Here is a 19,815-nt window from a genome sequence, read left to right on the forward strand (position 1 = left end):
AGAAACACAAAAACATCTCCAACGAGCCATTCACTGCTTCGATGGAGACACTTCAAAATTGGCATGCCAACTCCGAGATCAATACCTCTGTACTCAGCAGGACCCCCGAGGGCCCGCGTACTCGTATGCAGGTTCCGAGAACGCGGAGATGGACCAACCGTTCCAGCTGCACGACCTGAAGGCGGGCCTAGCAAAAATGAAGCGAGGAACGGCACCGGGACGGGATAAAATTACAGTCAAATTACTTGCCAACCTTCCCGACTCTGCCTACTCCACACTCCTCGCTTACATGAACTCCATTTGGATCGGGGAAACACCCCTCCCAATTGACTGGAAGACCGCTCTGGTCACCTTCATTCCCAAAGCTGGTAAAGCCATCAACATAGACAGCCTCCGCCCCATCTCCCTTACTTCTTGTGTGGGAAAATTAATGGAGACGATGGTGCGCGACAGGCTGTCTGAGTTTCTGGAGAACAAAAATGTTTTCGCAGACACCATGTTCGGATTTCGCCCACACCGGTCCGCACAGGATGTCTTGCTTCAACTTGACCGAGAAATTCTGGACCCGATCGAATATCCCCTAAGTGACAAAGTAGTACTCGCTTTGGATTTGAAGGGGGCCTTCGACAACGTGACCCACGAAATTATTCTAACACATCTTTCCCAAACAGATTGCGGCCGAAACACCTTTAACCACATTAGGCAATTTATCACTGACCGACAATCATACATTCGGATTCAGGACAGCGAACACGGCCCATACCAATTAGGCACGCGAGGGACCCCGCAGGGAGCGGTCCTCTCGCCCCTCCTATTCAATTTGGCGATGATGAGACTTCCCGCTCAGCTGGCGAGGATCGACGGCATCCAGCACGCGCTGTATGCCGACGACATCACCATCTGGGCTAAACACGGCTCGGTAGGAGAAATGGAGGCCAACCTGCAGCAAGCGGCGGACATCGTAGACAACTATGCCCGTCGATGCGGCCTTCAGTGCTCCCCGTCCAAATCTGAATTTGTGCACATACGCCCCTCACCAAAGTGCACCACCAAAATCGACCTCTCCCTTAACAGTGGACCCATACCCGAACACGACAAGATCCGAGTACTGGGGCTCTTTATTCACAAAAATCGCAAAGCTGACACAACATTGGCCAAATTGCGTAAGGTGGGGGACCAGGTGGGCCGGATGGTCCGCCGGGTTTCGAACAAGCGCGGGGGGTTACGATGCAAAGAAGCCTTGCGGCTGGCGCATGCATTTGTAACCAGTCGAGTCCTTTACTCGGCTCCATACCTCCACCTACGCAAACTTGACGAGAATGCACTCGAAGTCATTCTCCGTAAAATCTACAAGCGTGCCCTCGACCTCCCGGTCAGTACCTCCAACCTGCGCCTCTTGGGCCTGGGGATGGTGAACACCTTTAAAGAGCTGCGAGAGGCACACTTGATGAACCAATACACGAGACTCTCTAAAACGCCGTCGGGTCGCCGCCTCCTTGCCCGACTACACATCCATCATTCAATACATACGGAAGAGCACGTACATATCCCATCACAGTGGAGGTATGCCCTGCACGTGCGCCCTCTTCCGGTCAACATGACACGAGAGGACCATAGTGGCAGACGCCTCGCGCGGGCGGAAGCCTTGGCTTGCCACTACGGACACAAACACGGAGTCTTCTACGTGGACGCCTCCGGCCCGTACCATGGGGGTTGGTACACGGCCGCAGTCGTCCACCAAAACACAGCAGTAAACGGACTCACTTTCCGTGCACACAACATTACACACGCGGAGGTGGTTGCCATCGCGCTAGCCGCCGCAGATCAACACTCGCGGGTCATCATCACCGACTCGAGGGGTGCTTGCCGCAATATTGAGCAGGGGCACATACCGTACCTCGCCTACAAAATTTTGCAAAACAGCGACTATCTCGGTGCCCCCTCGCACCGTACGATTATCTGGACTCCCGCTCACATGGGCCTCGAAGGAAACGAGACGGCCGATGCCGTCGCCCGCGCGCTCACTTTCCGGGCATCACCTTCGTCCCCCACCGATCCGGACCCCGAACCCAATCCCGCCTATACTTTCAAAGAGATCGTTCAGCTCTACCAATCTGGCCATGCCATCTATCCCAAGCCCTGTAAGGGCCTCACAAAGGCGGAGGAGCGCATTCTCCTTCGCCTTTATACCAAAACTCTGCTGTGCCCGGCAGCCTTAAAATATTTTGACCCCGCTTGCACGGGGGAGTGCCCGCACTGTGGGGAAAAGTCCTCAGACATTTTTCACATGGTATGGGCATGTCAAAAAACCCCAAATCTAAGCCCCCTACCCAACCCTTCCCGGGAGGACTGGGAGGCAGCCCTGCTCGGCTGCTCTGACCTGATGGCCCAACGGGCCTTGGTCGAGCGGGCCCGGGCGGCGGCCGACGCCAATGGGCTACCGTAAGGGGGAGCCCACCTAGTGTTGATGCAAAACCTATCTAAATAAATGTTTTTCAGACAGGCGCTATAGAGGAAGGCATGGAGGAAGTGCACCGTCTTCTATTGCGCGCAAGACAGCGGGAGGGCGGGGGAGAGGTGTTCCACTCCGGCGGCAGCTGCGTATGGCGCGGTTTAACGCGGCCGCGCGTGCCCTATCTTGGACGTGATCTGCGGTGGGTCCACAGTTTATGTGCGCCGAGGGCTGATGGCTCCATGTGTGCTGTGTCTTTGCCGCTTAGTTCGCGTTGAAGCCCGAGAGGCATCACAAAGGGCAATGCGCTCGATGCTGCTGCCTATTTTCCTGACGTTGGCGTTTTGGCATCAAGGGTCCGCTGTCATCGGGCGAGATGTGTTCGTGTTTGCCTGAGCACCCGTGACACATTGCTTGTTAATTAGTTAATGAATGAGGAATTTTTTCGCTCCTGATTTTCACACATGCATCTTTCAGTTTGTTTGGTGCGGGAAATACCAGTGAAATGTCGTTCCGGCTAGCCACTTTGTTGAGTCTGTGCTACAAGCTAGAGATGTGTCACATCGCTTGTTCTTAAGAGGTGGTGGTAATGGTGAAAACCTTTAATAATGAGAAGGCCAAAAGTAAGGAAAATTAAAAAGCACCGTTGTGCGCGGCCTTCAGGCTGCCGGTTGTGGCGTCCAGGCCATGCCTACCCAGTTCACGTCCTCCACCCAGTTCACCAGCCGAAGTTGGAGATCCGTCTCGGTGCTGGACAAAGCAGCATCCTACTGCTGCGAACTGGTTAGGTGCCAAGAGGCATGGGGCAAGTGTGCCCGGCAGGAGAATAAGACGTGAGCGTAATCCGCGCGGGAGTCGTCTCATAAGCGGCAGGCCGGCGAGTGCGCCTCGGAGAGGAAGCTTTAGCTCGGGTCGAACTCCGACATGGCCTATTCAAATACATGTAAAACGCAATAACGTATTTCTGAGATGACCCCTGGACCAATTTTAATGAAATGTGTTGCATTTCAGAGAGAAAGTTAAATCTTAGTCACTGTTGGAAGCGGAATTTCGATTTTGGGCCTGAATTTTTTAAAAAGAATTTTAGAGAATTTGCAAGTTCGAGAAATATAGACGCACGAATTTTACAAATTAATAATTCTGCATCAAGAAAATATATCACGGTTCTGTCAATGGCATCCGTTAGACCATTCAAAGCGAACAAATTCAATACGAATTGTATAACTTACGTGAATTTATTACGTTGTGTACAAGGGTTCTGCAGAAGCTGTACTTTCATATTACTTAATTTTTCGAGATTCATGTGTAGCATACCACTTTTGTCGGCTTTATATGTACTATTAGACTAAATTTACAGAATTGGGATATCATTTTTCATTGCTGAGTTACAGAGTTGTAAACTTGATAGTTTCGTTTTCTAAATATGTTCGATTTTTGCCAATCTTTAATAAAAAATTGACGACCTAAATAAAATTTCGAAACTAACAGTCACTAGATCTTAAGGTTTTCTTTTAAATGCAACAAACCTCACCAAATTTGGTGCGCTGGTTGCCGAGAAAAACGAATTCTTCTTTTACATGTATTTAGATAGGAGCACCCGAGCTAAAGCTTTCTCTATCTTCCAGACCTTTCCTGCCACAGACGCCAGCTCTTTCTCGAAAATTCGTGCAACTTCAAGCGACGGACCTGTATTCCGACCGTCTCCTGCGTATGGCAGAGACAAGACTTTTTTACAGCTCGCGCGAACTAAACAGTGGGGTGATGTTCCGAGGGGAGCCTAGGCGTAGGTTCAGTGTGTGGGTTTCTGCATTCGTTCGTTTCGGTTTTGATAATGTGACACTTCCGCACTTCCTTACCCTAACCGCAGGCTGCAGCAGAGGCCTCGCTGTTGACAAATGCGTAGGAAGTCCAGCCCCGCCTTCCACTTTTTGCATATCTGCATATGAGGCCTCGCCGTAAACAAAGGGAGCGTGGAAGAGAAAGAAGGATGAATGAAATGCATAGAAAAAAACTCAGAATTGGGCCCAATTGGCTACCCTGCACTGTGGTAAGGGGAAAGGGGATGCGAGGGAAAACAGGAAAGAATAGGAGAAAAAGACAAGAGTGTATGAGTCGCCGACATATTAGAAGTGTCAGTGTTGTGTAGAGTAAAGTACTGAAATGGCGAGCAGCTGGCAGTGAGTATTAGACGATTAGTGGTCGCGCTTTCTAAAAAGCATTTATTATGCAATATCTTCTACAGGTGCATGAAAGGTTGTTTTGATGAATGAATTTCCCTCCGACTTCTTAGAAAACACATCGTTTCCTGGTAGTCTTCTCACAAATATGAGGTTTCCGAGAAATTGTACGAGAAAGAAAAGAGAACCCCCACAATTTATAGCCTTTTCTCCGATGTTTACAAAATGCACTCCTCCCGTGTGTAAACCACGTGTCATTTGCCTGGCGCTAACAACTCGTATAAGAACGAGCACAGTGAAGGCACTTTTCCTTTTGTCTTCAGGTACTCTGATTCTACCCAGACTTGATAGCCTGAAAAAAGTAGCAATATGTAAAGGGTCGTTTATCGTTGAAAGCCGGAATATTTGCCATGATCGAAAGCTAACGGTCCGGCATTATGTCCACTGATCCGTTTCTGACATTTATGCTCGTACAGCCGCTCAAACCAATAGTTGCTATTTCAGTGGCAGGGAAATTGATTAGAATTTCTGCGGAACATGCAGACTATATTCATTGGCGTAAAGTCGCGCTACACGTGACATTTCAGAGGGTGCACATATGGTGTTAAGAAACCGCAGTTGCCAACTGCACGACTAAGGAAACAGTTTAAGGAGCATACGCACGTTGCAATAATTAAAACGAGCGCAGTCAACTGGCACAATAATAAAGAAAACGTCGTAAGGCGCCTAATTAGTGTTTGAACTATCCTGGTATGCCATGATAGTTGCAGCGTACTTACGACACTAGGATAAGTATTCTAATTGATATACTGAGCATTTCTCAAATTACAGCGCCGTCATCGTTATTTCGGTCCTTTCAAAAACAGAGCCGTACCCAACTTCGAGGTCCAAAAGAGAATGCAGTGCTTATAGTCCGTGTATATAGCTTGATTGACTTCACGACGTACTCCTGTCCCTGGAAAATAATGCATGTGCAGTTGATATTAAAGAAAAATAAACGTGGCGTAACAAAGGAAAAAAAAGTAGGTACTTACTTTTGCGCAAACAAAATAGCGTTGGTGTGCAGTTATTCATAGAGGTAAGCCATCGCGTGCGCCATAGATCTTTGTAAGGCGCGCTTAACTTAAGGTACGTGCATACGTCAGTTCACATTGACGCACGCACGTACAGGCGCAATTGGGCACATTGAATTGGGAACCTTCGTTCGCTGATCGAGAACATGCAAATGTTCTGGAAGCACTACACACGCTGGGGCATCTTAGTAAAGCCACCTTTTTGTATAAATTACGAAATCCTAATATTATTCAGCATTACACATATTATTCGGTGCACTAAACAAAGTACTAAAGTTAATTCAGCATCTACAGTAGCAGTGTACCTAAAGGTAACATTTCAAGATACCTACCGTGACCAATAGTGACGCTGAATTCGTTATAGTGCAGATAAGCTTCATCTGTTTTGTTCAGTTGTACAAACTGGAAATCCAAGCTGTAAAAGAGCCACATAAAGATGCATTGTTTATTGTCGCTTGTCTTGCACGTTGAATGGGGTGTGGACGACGCGTGGATTTTCGGGTTGGCGCTACAAAGTTATGTTGATGTGAACGTATTGGCATCGCCCCTACGCATGTGCGAAAACCTTTAGAGTGTTTCAGACGTCTGGTTAAGGTATCACTGCATTATTATATACGCCTTTTGCATAATTCCAAGAACCCTTTGCTACATTGGGCTCCTGCCACCATCGTGAAGGACAGACTATGCTGGCTGTATATGTAGTGCTGGCCGCGTGTACAGTGCTTGTGAGCTGCACGAGCACTGCCACAGGTCTCATCGAGTTAGCTGCGGGTTCTGAAATATGCAAAGTGTGTTCGACACACAACACGGCCCTAGAACGTAAGCTTGGTTGCCCGGACCGCAATGGGGTAGGCAGAAAATCTTGGCATACCGCCACGCTTGGAACCATGAACGTTGACTACTGTGACACAAAGCGGCTACAGGTAGAGGTCTTGACTACATGAAGCTACAATTTTCATTTAGAGTCTTACGTCATTCAGGATGTTATCACGAAAGACCATTTAAAGGGGGAAAGCAAACCAACAAGCGCGGCGGCATTATTGTGCCTACACAATAAGCTGTATAAATTAGCTTAATACTTACTCTAGGTCATTGTTATGCCCGTAGCCGGATACGTACATAGCCCTGTTTTCGAATTCTAAAAATGGGGCTTTTGCAACGCGTAGACAAGGATATTTCGATGGAAATGTATCGTCCTCTGACTGGTAGAGAAGAAAGAAGGTCATCGTCGTTGTTTTTTGCATAAGCTGAAAAAAAAGAAAAAGAAACATCGACTGCTCTGTTGCACGCCAATCCATAAATGTTGCACAATAGTCATCTAATAAGAGCATCAAACAACACACACATTGTGCACACGCGCGCAGACACACACGCACACATGCACACACACACACTATATATTATATATATATATATATATATATATATATTTATAGCCTCCTACGTGTGTCTCTTTTGTGTTGTCCTTTGCTTTACGCACTTTTTCATGTCAAGAATAACTGACTGGCACGAACTGGCGCTCCAGCATCGATAATCATTGCAACTTTTCATTTCATTCTTTAGATAGATATCCGGCTCCCACAATTATTCACGCACTCTTGCCCCACGTAGCACACATAGCAAAATTGATGAATAGTGGCAACTACGTCAACTTAGCTAGAAGCTGCAGGAGAATCCCGTACACGTACACTCTGAAATAAAGCTTTTCAGCTGAACTTAAAATTTTACTAGCACCACCGGCGCCTTTCTGCGGCTGAAGGGCGACTAAGTCAGTTGTGCGAGAAGATACCGGATGGAAAGAACAAGAGGGAATCAACGGACAACTTAATAGCGCCGAAACGACCGCGAACCAAAAGTGTTCTGCTCAAGTGCGATATGTGGAAGTGGACTCGTGACCGCGAAATCGGACGGCCACCTAAAATACCACCAAAATGCGGGCAGGGGTGAATGTCAGGCTTCCGCTTCACGAATTTACGTATTGCCACTGAATGTCCTCAAGAATCGTACGACTACCATTACAATCTTTTACATCTATTATACGAGTCCTTGATTAACAAGAGATATTCGCTTTTTTCCCTTACACAAGAACTAGCACGGAATAGCAAGCTTGCATTACGGATTTGAGTATACCGCTTTATACATTTTTCAAATATTTTATTATCTATGTTCAAGAAGGCGCTGGTGCTCGGCTACTCCTTTATCATAATTTATCCCGCACCGCGTGATGCGTAAATTTCAAGCAAGGATAATAGAAAAGAATACATATAATGATAACATCGACAAAAAGAGAAAGAGGAAGACATAGCCAGACCAAAACCATTACAGCCGTTCATATAGCGCATGATTGCAACTAACAGCAGCCAGTGCTAAGTCGCTTCTGCTGGTTTATTTTTCTTAAGAATTGCAACGATGCATTTGTAGCCCCTTGCTGGAACGGCTGAGGAGGCCGGTGTTCCAAAACGATTTGTTTCGACAGCGGTCTGTCATCATCGTCAGTCAGCGCATCCGCGACCGATCGCCTCGGTAGACGGTATCGAGGAACTGAAAACTGAAAGCACATAGCGCGTTCCACATCGTCTCACCATTTGCGCGTTGGGCGCATCTTCCAGTGCTTCGGCGATGACGTCTCGGGGCGTGCACACTTTTGCGTGGATGACGCAGACGCGTAAAATGACGTAGAAGCTCAGCTGCACAGCGCGCATGCTGCCCTTGCCTGTGTATACACTGGCCGCACGATGCGTTTCTCTCCGTTCTCGCCACTCGTGGGGCGTCGTACCTTTATGGCTAGAGTGCCTCGATGCATGTCCTCCTCGCCCGCCGCTCCACACAGAGCGGCGGGCGAGGAGGACGTGCATCGAGGCACCTTATTTATGATTTGTGTGCAGGCGACACGATGCGAGAGCTTCTGCAGGCCGCGCGAAGGCCGACTTTCGAACTTTATACTTTTTCTCCAAATGTCGACGGTCTACTTAGACGGACGCGTCCTATGTGAGGAGCTTAAGGAAGCGAGATTTGTGCCGGTGCTTTTCCGGCAGCTATTAGATCGTTCTACGAACCCTTGTGGGTGCACAGCGTTAATTCGGAAGCGATTGCATAAAATACGTAATAAAGATAGGTTGTGAAACTGGATGGGGATTGTTTCAACGCATTCTTTCCTTCTGGTAATTGTGGGAAAATTGACTTTTACCTTGCTATAGAACGTGCAGTGTCCGTCACAGATGAGGAACAACGCCCCGCGAAGTGCGCAACGAATACGAAGAGTTGACACGAAAATTCAGGACTAAAAGGGTTCGCGACCTTACCACTACACGATGTTGGAATTTCGTTTGGGCGTTCGAACAACTAAAGTAGGGAATTTTACTAGAAGAAACGTAAGCAGACGGTGACCACGTCAAGGTACATCCAAGATCGAGAGCATGCGGACCATGGGTCACGCGGAAGAACAGTGTCTGTGGGCAACTTCGACAGCAGGTAACACAAAACTGACGAATGCAGTGCTATCTTTGCAATGGTCAGACTGAACTGCAGTATTCAGTTTCAGTTTACATGCCGAGGATGCGAGGGACTTCGCATTTTTTCGCAGAAGCCTTTCTCAGCAGATTTTTGACCACGGGTGTACATGGCGGCCTTGCAGATTTAACGCTGAGAGTTAAAAAAAAAAGTAGGTTTGTCATGTTAGCAACATCGGACTATTAACTGAAGATCACAGAGTATCAAAAAAAAAAGAACAAGGAAGACGCAGATGTTGTCTGCGCAGGCTTAAGGTGTAGCATTGTAAATGAGTATTCATGCACACGTGCAGGGCCACGCGAAAGCTAAGCGTTTGGGCATGAAAATTCGTGCCCGGACAATTATTAATTCACTTCTGTTCGTGCAAGGTGATCGAGTCAGCCCTTCATCACCTTGCAGAAAGAGGAGTGCATTCCGCTGGGATATATGCGTTGACATATGCGGACTTACACTAAATTTTTATGTGCCATGGAAAAATGAAGGGTGAGAACATCAAGCTGTTAATACAGCGACTTTTGGTTCTCTTCGTAGCATCTTTTTGTTTCATAAAAAAACGCATAAAGAACGCCGAATAAGGTTGACATGAAATGCTTACGTGACGCCCCATGAAGGGAAGAGCACACACATGTTGAGCGGTTGAATGTTTTTGGCGCCACGACCTTAGTCAGTAACGGGGTGTCAATGCAAGAGTATTAACACGACAGTATCAGGCATTCTTTGAGCGCTTTAAGATAGCCTTTGCAATGTGTCGATTCCCGTACCCACCTTTGTCAATGCACCCTCTCGGGCTAGGCCGTACTCGATCTGTGCTCGGACGCCAATGAAGTCCCCAGACACCGCTGGACGAATGTTTAGTCTCAGCTCTACGAACCCGATACAATGCCTCGTCATTATCTGACGGTACCAGATTATTTCTTTTCACGTCACTCTTGTGTGCAGGAAAAGAAAAAGAAACGTGTGACGTTTGTGAGCATGGGAATATAATAATATTTGGGGTTTTACGTGCCAAAACCACTTTCTGATTATGAGGCACGCCGTAGTGGAGGACTCCGGAAATTTTGACCACCTTGGGTTCTTTAACGTGCACCTAAATCTAAGCACACGGGTGTTTTCGCATTTCGCCCCCATCGAAATGCGGCCGCCGTGGCCGGGATTCGATCCCGCGACCTCGTGCTCATGAGCATGGGAAAGAATGATCGAATGAAGTAAACTTTATTTGAGGCGCGTTTTAATGGTCGCACGAATTCCCCTTAAAGACAGGCGCTCGGGAGGAGACGAGGTGAGTTGTCTGCGAGCAGCCCGGCCAGACGCTACCCCCCCCCCCCCCCCCCCCCAAAGTAAGGAAGAAAGCAAAAAAAAAAAAGAAGAAAGAAAAAAAAGGAAGGAAAAAGAAAATACAAAGAAGAAGAATAGAAAAAGAGAACAAGAGGAAGAAAGAAGGAAAGGAACTAGTTTCAGGGACATGTCTACACTGAAATGATGTTACTTCGTTTAATGCTAAATTAAAAGGGCGACTGTGATCGCGAAACCTCGGAGCTGTCAGGAGCACCAACATTTGCGGCGGAAAAAGAAAACTACATTTATGCAGCACCATAATAAATATAACAAATAAATATCTGCACATTTCCGCTCACTACAGTACAAGTGAAGAAAAGCTTTTTTTTTTATGAGGCAATTTGCAACGAACAGAAATTTTTAACAGCTTCTAGCAGTTCGAAACTGGAAACTTCTTCTTCTCGATTTTGTATTTCGCATGGCTTGTTGTCGTCATAGTCCTCGTCAGCATCTGATCCTTGCCGATAAAAAAAAAAACGCCCTCTGTCAACACTGGCTGTACAGTTGTAACTAGGAGCGCTGTAACGTAAATCTATTCCAAGCTTTTCTATTCCGATTCTGCAATCAGCCCTCCTCGATTGATAAAAAACTTTTATGGACCCCCACCCCCCTCACCTGTCTGTCACGAGACGTCACGAAAACCGCGATAGCTCCCCATCTGATATGACGTGTACACACTGATTACGCGTGATTTGACTGAACAAAAGAAAAAATATAGTTATTTCTGATTCGGCGCCTTTTCGCCATTAGCCCTCGGCTATTGGTCAAAAGTTTTCGGGCTGCACCCACTTCACTGCCTGTCACGCGACGTCACAAAACCGCAAGAACTTACCGCGTCAAAGTGACTTGTACGCGTTAAAGATGCATTAGTATGCCGAACAAAACTCAATTTTCTTCTGAATATCCGCAGGCTGCTCCGTTCTGAAAGGAATAAAAGATGGCTGCCGCCGATCGCTCAGGCACTGGCTACACGCACGTGCCGGAGAGCATGGGTTTATTTGCGTACAATAAACTTTTTGCATGGTCGTGTAGCGTTTTGAGCACTTTCGGCATGTTTACGACCTCGCTCTGCCAACTGTTCTTAGCTAAGGATCCGTTTTTAGTGGCATTCTTGACCTTCCGTAGCACGCCGCCGCGATTTTCGACCAGCGATCTCAAGCTAAGTAAGGGAAAGCGGACCAATCGCAGGCGCTGGCACCACCCTCTTCATCCGGTTATCGATTTTCAGTTCACTGGATCGGCCACATTGAATCCCTCTCCACTTGAGCATGCTCCTCGCCTCTTGTCGGCCAATGAGATAAGACAAGCAGCTCAGTGTAGGCAATGTTATTCGTTTTTAAAGCAAACAAAAATGACCTCCTATAAACGAGGAGAGCGTTTGATTGGTCTGTGCAGACAACCCTAAGGGATGACCGCCCGATGCTTGCGTCGGCGGTTACGTAAAATTTTACGTCAGGAGATCGGAATAAAAACATTGGAATAGATTTACGTTATAGGGCCCTAGATTACGTACTATGACGTTGCTGAAATTGCGTCGCTTGATTTTGGGCTGACAGAAAAAAAAAGAAACTTTAGACGGGAATGTCCTTGTTGCCCTGGGCAGTTTGCTCAGAGAATTGACATCACAGACATTTTACTATGATAACATATAATAACATACCCATAGCCATATGGGGCTTCGCGAATCCTTTTGCAAATTGTCTGCTGTCTTGCGCATGTTGTTGCTTCTGGGAGGAGATATTGAGTTGAACCCAGGCCCTACATTAGATGGCATAGCAGAACAGCTAAAGCTAATTGCCGGGGATATTCAAGAAATTAAGAAAGAAAAATCTATAACAAACACTAGACTTAATGCAATCGACAAGAAACTTGAAAAGATAGCTGGTATTGAAAAACAGATCTCAGAGAACAATAAAAGAATATCTACCTTAGAAAAAAACCTAATGGCTATGGAAAAGAAAGTCGAGGATCTGGAAAATCGGAGCCGTCGGTCCAACCTTGTCATATACGGTGTTGAAGAACAACAAAAGGAATCAACAGACATGCTTCTTGAAATGGTCGAAAAAAAGATTTTAGACGGTATACTACAGATAAAAACCAAGGGAATCGAAAGAATCCACCGCCTAGGCAAAAAGAAGCAAACTGATACTTCTAGGCCAAGACCCGTAATCCTTAAACTGCTCGACTACCGAGACAAAGTTTCAATCCTCAAGCACTGCACGATGCTCAAGGGCTCAGGTTTCTATATCAGTGAATATTTTTCTCGTAGTATTCGGGAAATAAGAAAGAAGCTGTGGGATCGCACGAAAGAATACCGGGATAGGCAGGAAAGGGTGTCGCTAGTCTACGATAAAGTGCGTATAAATGGTGAACTTTTTGCTTGGGATAGTGACCACGAAGATTTAATTGCAGTCCAAAAAAACGAAGAAAAGGATGTCTTACAAAAGAGAGTCACTCGAAGTCGACAGAAGTAACCCTGTTGAATGTGAACGCACGAAGTCTTGCAAATAAAATAGACCAATTCGAAGCTCTGGTTTTAGAAATTAAACCTGACATTATTGCTGTCACAGAAACATGGCTTCACTCGGATATCTTAGACCACGAAGTCTTGCCACCAGGATATGTGATTGTGCGCAGAGATAGGGGCACTAGAGGCGGGGGTGTCGCACTTTTCTTTAAGAAAGAACTACGATACACCGTTTTACGAGATAAGCCTGAAATTGAGGCGGTCTGGTGCAAAGTACAGCTGCAGAAAGGCTGCATATTTGTAGGCGCTATCTACAGACCACCTAACGCTGAGGCAAGTTATCTGGAACATCTTCTGGATTATATGCATGATCACATGACGAACGGCAAAATAATCATGGCTGGTGATTTTAACTTGCCTGAAGTGGAATGGTCGTCAAAAAAAGTGCGAGGTGCTGCGAATGACGCCATATTGGATATATTGTTCAACTTTAACCTCAAACAACTCGTACGCGTCCCCACACGTATCCAGGGCAAATCAAGCTCTATTCTAGACGTTGTTCTTGTTAGTGACCATTTCCTTAACGACCAGACATCCACCGAAATCTTAGACGGCATATCCGATCATAAATTACTCCTATGCACACTGCCTCTACCTGGTCTTGTACGACACCACGGCCCTATAAAGCACGTTCTTGCATTCAACAGAGCAGACAACGATGCAATAATCACATATCTAACTCACGAATTCCTTGACTTTTCAGATCTTTGCTCGGACAAAAACTCGTCGATAGATCATGTATGGTTGCAATTAAAAGCACACGTCATGCATTGTATTGAAAACTTTGTCCCACTAAAGCGCAAACTTACAAGAAAATATAATCCATGGATCACCCGAGAAATAATTCATGTTAAACGTAAAATTAGTAGGCTGAGGAAAGGTAGGAGGTCTGGTTTAGCCGCTAATATCACCGCTCAGATTTCCGTGCTATCTAAAACATTGAAAAGCAAGATACGCGTTTCTAAAATGCATTACTATGGTAACACTCTATCCAAGTTCATGAAAACATCACCAGCAAAATTTTGGCGTTACGTAAATGGCAAACATAACGATAGAAAGGCTTCTCCTTCAATAGAAACAAAAGATAAGGCGGATCAGTTCAATCACTACTTCCAGTCGATTTTTACAATCGATAATGGACTAGTGCAACACTCCCAGATTACCCCATCTACCAAAAATAAATTACTAGAAACCCCAGAAATAACCGACAGCGGTATACTGTGTCTGCTATTAAACCTTGATGACAAAAAGAGCTGTGGCCCAGACGGGATACCGAACGCTTTTCTCAAACAGTATGCAGAACCAGTTAGTAAGTATCTACGCCTAATATTCACAAAATCTATCCAGGATTCATAGATTCCTTCTGAATGGAAAGTCGCAAAAATAATCCCAGTGCATAAATCCGGCGACAAAACGATCCCATCAAACTACAGGCCCATTTCCTTGACGTGTACCAGCTGTAAAATACTCGAGCATATTATCCTTAAGTTCATCACAAAATTTGTCGAAGACAATGATCTGCTACACCCCAACCAGCACGGATTCCGGAGAGGCCTATCGACCGTTACTCAACTCGTCGAAATAATGCACGACTTGGCCCAAGGCATTAACGAACACTCCCAAATAGACATAATTTTTATGGATTTCTCAAAGGCGTTTGACCGGGTTTCCCATGAAAAGCTAGTTATCCAGCTGGTCCGCAAACTTGGGGATGGGCCAATGACTCGATGGATGTCAAGCTATTTGTCAGGGCGTCAACAATTTGTGCAATGCAATGAGCACGTTTCTGACACATTAACTGTCACATCCGGTGTGCCCCAGGGATCTGTCTTGGCACCATTATTATTTTTGCTGTTTATAAATGACCTGGCAACCAACATTAACGCAAATATTAGGCTATTCGCAGACGACTGCGTACTGTATAAAGAGGTCAAAAGCTACAGTGACCAAAATGAGCTGAACATTGCCCTGAATGAAGTAGTAAGATGGTGCTCTAACTGGCAAATGGTGATTAATACAGACAAAACAGTTGCAATGACAATAACAAAAAAGAAAACAAGCTTAGCATTCTCTTATAGTTTTAATAATGTCGTACTCCGAAATGTAACCCAGTACAAATATCTTGGTGTAATAATAACTTCTGATCTCAGCTGGGCAGCTCACACGGAAGCTATAACCGCGAAAGCAATGAAAAAATTGTTTTTCCTTAAGCGGACGCTGCGGCACGCCGACCCTGACACTAAGCTTTTAGCATACACCCCACTTGTCCGCCCAATTCTAGAATACGCCAATATAATCTGGTTCCCTTTCACAAGTAGCGGTATCGGCATGCTTGAAAATGTGCAGCGCAAAGCGATTAGATTTATTTCTAACTGCTATCGGCGCCTTGATTCCCCGACCGAATTGCTACGCAGCGCAGGTTTGCCCTCACTCCAAAGTCGTGCTAAAATCCACCGCCTGAAGTTCTTATATATGCTACTGCACAACTATTTTAAGATAGACCACACAACTTACGTTGAAACTAAACAAACAAGGCAACTACGTCACACACATGATCTCACACTACAAGAATATGCGTGCAACAACAATACATTCTATTATTCTTTTCTCCCTAGATCCATTCGGGAATGGAATACCATTGACCGACTTATAGTCGAACAACAAAGAATTGAAGATTTCCTTGAGATGTTACAAAACTCGCTTAATACGTACTCATCAACCTGATGTCATTTATTTTTACTCTCAATATGATAAGTTGTTTTTTCTATTAGCATGTTTATCAATACTCGTATTCACAATTACTGTTGTATGTATATTTCTCCTTCTTATCTGTGCTTGTTTAGCATACCTACGATGACAATTACTATTATTACTGTTTCTTTCTGTACCCCACTCCTGTAATAACCCTGTCAAAGGGTTGACAGTATGTTGAAATAAATAAATAAATAAATAAAATATAACACAAGCAAACCGGAAACAGGAAGCGGGAGGGATAAGCCTGAGTGGCCATTCAAACCGTAAGTGAATAGCGAGCTATGTATTTAATATAATCACGGGCACATTTAACCAATTCCTTTTTTGATTTGTTGTCATTTGTTGTAATGATGTCGTTATATTAGTAAAAATTGCACTTTCGTTTTGTACTCTTATCATAGTGGCTAGCTTCTCGCTCCGAAATGCTCTTCGCCATTGGCTAACATTAATGGGCACGAAATCGCGATTAGCTGGCAGCTGCTCTTACGAACAGCTCCAGCGCAAGAATGTTTTTTTTAAATGCGTAAGTCCAACGAGAAAGTCCGTCCGTCCGTCCGTCCGTCCGTCCTGTAAGACGATCGCTCTCAAGAGCGCGCCCTCATCAGCGAATTCACCTTCGTGCTGCCTCTCGCTACAACGCGAGCTATGCGGCGAGAACACAGCGCACGCGAAGCTGTCAGCTCTCGACGCACTGAGCCCCCATCGCAGATAGCTTTCAAGATTGGGACCCACGCGTCTCTCTTCAACTCGAACTCGGTGGCGCGAATGCAAGAGCACAAAAGGCTTTCAGCAGTCGGCGCTCTCGGTCGCCATCGCAGATCGCTTTCATGAAGGCTAAACCCCATTAGCGCGATTTCGTGCGCGACAGCGACGAGCGACGGGTTCGCGCGACGGATCGGGCCGTCGCTTGAACAGATCGCTCGGTCTTGTAGCGCGATCGCTCGGTTTTGCAAATCTAGAATTCGTCGCTCGTCGCCCGGAAGTGCTATGAGCGACTAGCCAATAGCGCAAAGCCGGAACTGGATATACATAACTCCAGTACTTCCGGTTGTCGCACGGAACGAGCAAACGATTGAATTTTTATAGGTGCAAGGATAAAAACCTACTGCAAGACTTTCAGAAATATATTATGCTGCTTTTTACAGTAAAATACATCAACTTAAGTTAATAAAGCACGCGTCACGCTAGTTTCGGCGCCTATATTGCTGCTCTCATACCGGCAACACTGGGGAGACGTCGCTCGAAGTCATCGCTCGCATGGTGTGCAACTTGTAGGCGCCGAGCGAACGCGACAGCCATCTCCATCGCGTCGCTTGTCGCTGTCGCGTGCAAGATCGCTTGCATGGGGTTTATACTTGATACGGCCCTCGCGGCAGCGCCAGGCGCAGCCGCCGCCAGAGTGCGGTTGATCACTGTTCATAATGATTCGACGCGGATGGATAAGGCGCTAAAGAGCGCTGACGGCTTATAATGACCGGAACGTCGTCAGCGCACCTGGCGCCGCCCCCGGCAGTGCTTTGCTTGCGCCATCAATTCACCTTGCGTCGCCATCCGCAGCGGTTGGTGTCACCGCAGCACTGTCGTTTATACTGGCCGGATCAAGTTCAACAAGACTGATAATGACACCGGGCTGCGTGAAGATGAGCAAGTGGCACAATGCTTACGAATACTTAGACAACTACCGGAGGAGTTTCTGCGTAAACGTTTTGTTATAAGGACCCTGACGGCGTTGCGTCCTCAAAAAAAAAAAAAAAAAAAAGGAAGACAACACGCATCCTTTGGAGATAATTATTTATACGTTATTGCGATTGGCATTGGAGCGGTGGTGCTTATAACATTTAGTGATAAGGAATTTATGGGCAAAGAGTTGAGCGTTTCTGTTTATTTTATGCAATTATGGAGTTTAAGTCGTGTGTTCGGGCACATACCTAGTCGCTCATGTCTGCTAAACAAGAGAGCAGCCAGCACATGCCTTGTGATCCAAGCTAGTAGGCAGCTTGGGTCACTGAGAAGAGTGGCGTAAATAGGATGGATGGTTGGATTGATCGATCGATCGATAGATAGATAGATAGATAGATAGATAGATAGATAGATAGATAGATAGATAGATAGATAGATAGATAGATAGATAGATAGATAGATAGATAGATAGATAGATAGATAGATAGATAGATAGATAGATAGTGAAATATCTTAAGAATAGGATTTTAACACCTGGTAGTATTTGGTTGTCAGACCTCTGACGGACGAACGTCGCAGGCTTTATAGTCGCATCTTGCACCGTGATTTTTGAATCTTCTTTTACTTCAAACAACTTGACTAATGTTAGCTGGGAAACATGGTACGCTATGTACATGCGGGATAGATTGACAGGCTAGTTGATGACTGCATACTTTGCTAGCAAGTGCCTTGTCGCTGTATCTATAGTATTTTTGGCCTCATGTGGGTCAAGCGCTGGCGTTTTCCGCATGCAGTAGCTATCGGCTCGTCAGTATACTCTGCCCCAGTCCCATTCGTACCTAGGCAACGAGGTTGTACACAGCTGCCACTTATTGTTCCCGAAGGCAGGCTTTCATTCCAACAGTCCTGCCGTGCACAGTTTTGCCATAATTTTCAAGGCACACTTATCGTAGCATGGTCAAGCGGTAACCGTTAGAAATTAATTCGTGTTGTAGGCTTTAGAAATCACAGAAATAAATTGGCGCAACTAGCTGGATTATGTATAGCTGGAATTGTGGTAAGCAGTCTCAATGGCGTAGTAAAATAATGAAGCGCTATGCACGCTTTTATTTCGAGCAAGACCTGTTGTTTTCTTTTCTTTTTTATAGGAAACTACGTCGCTCACTAGCATTAAGACGCTTTACGTGGTTCAGCAAATAACAATTCGTAATGTTGGGTGGATGAACCTACCCAACCTTTCAACTGTCTGAAATTATTGTGATACAGTGTTATGAAACGCAAATACCACATAATCATACATTTATTCAATATCTGAAAAATAAAGTACGGCTAGAATGCGTGCCTGTTTTGCTTGGTTTAAACTGCAATGTCGAAGTAACAGTAGACGTCAAATGTTGAGCCATAACCTTCGTTTTCAGCTTCGTTAATGATGTATAGTCAACCAATGTTGAAAATGTATCTTGAGTGTACTGTTAGTGTGTGCATGTGTCAGTTTGTTTGAAACCTTTTCCGTATACTTACAGCTACTGCTTTGAATATAAAAAGCAAGTCTTAAATCGGGGGCACTGGCCTCTTTAAAAATATTGCGCAAGCTTTCTGTCCGTTCATCGCTCATCATCTGACCTCTAAAGAAAATGGCACTGGTTCGTACTGTGATAAAGGACAATGGTATATGGTTGCGACGTGTAGAGATCTCAAAACGGCAAAATTCGATTGAAGATATAATTGTGCCGACTGACCGAGGGTAATCAGATCAAGCTTAATGGCCCTTTAATATGACAATAATTGTGTTTTGTTCGAAAATAAGAACGTACATAACCTGAAAATCATTGCAAGTCATTCGCCTGTAGTAAAAGGCGCCAAAGAGCCGTCAAAGTAGCACTGATACATATTTTAGAGGTTTAAGGAACTTTCACGTTTGCTTCCCGGATGTATAAGGATGATGTCAAAATGCCGGACCTGGCGTCACGGATCTTATCGCGAGGTCATGACACCAATCGAAACTTTCTGACGTCGTGTAGGAATAAGGCTAGGTACGACGACGTTGCTTATGAAAAAAAAAATACTAAAGTGTACGGCACGCGTTTCTCCTGGTTGCACTCACATGTAGGAATTGCTAGCGCACGCAGGAACGAAGCTAGCCAATGTATTGCGACGTCATGGAGCGTCCACCTTCTTGGTGGCGAAACTGCATGGTTCGCAGAAAAAAAATAATACAGTAAAGTAGTTAGGGTGCTCAGGCACTTGCCAGTATTTTTTGTTGGGCTTAGAGGGCTTGGTCATTTCAAATGTAAGGCTGCTCGAGTA

At 45.6% G+C, this 19,815-nt stretch overlaps 1 protein-coding gene and 1 long non-coding RNA gene across 2 annotated transcripts; one reads left to right on the forward strand and one right to left on the reverse strand.

The window, feature by feature from the left end:
* Nucleotides 1-1,256: 1,256 nt before the first annotated feature.
* LOC126541266 (uncharacterized) lies at nucleotides 1,257-2,446 on the forward strand. The gene has a single exon (XM_050187970.2). It carries the CDS (start codon nucleotides 1,409-1,411, stop codon nucleotides 2,444-2,446), a length of 1,038 nt encoding a protein of 345 aa, XP_050043927.2. The 5' UTR covers nucleotides 1,257-1,408.
* A 2,212-nt stretch (nucleotides 2,447-4,658) lies between these two features.
* LOC140215943 (uncharacterized) lies at nucleotides 4,659-6,944 on the reverse strand. The gene is made up of 4 exons (XR_011892539.1): nucleotides 6,786-6,944; nucleotides 6,035-6,117; nucleotides 5,504-5,584; nucleotides 4,659-4,981 (listed from the first exon to the last, which is right to left on the reverse strand). It is a non-coding gene; the product is annotated as an uncharacterized lncRNA (long non-coding RNA).
* Between the last annotated feature and the right edge of the window lie 12,871 nt (nucleotides 6,945-19,815).

Source organism: Dermacentor andersoni, chromosome 2, assembly GCF_023375885.2.
Source record: "Dermacentor andersoni chromosome 2, qqDerAnde1_hic_scaffold, whole genome shotgun sequence".
NCBI classification, from domain to species: Eukaryota; Metazoa; Arthropoda; class Arachnida; order Ixodida; family Ixodidae; genus Dermacentor; species Dermacentor andersoni.

Coding starts and splice junctions, on each gene's coding strand:
- LOC126541266 (XM_050187970.2), top strand. CDS start 1,409: ATGGTGAACACCTTTAAAGAGCTGCGAGAGGCACACTTGATGAACCAA.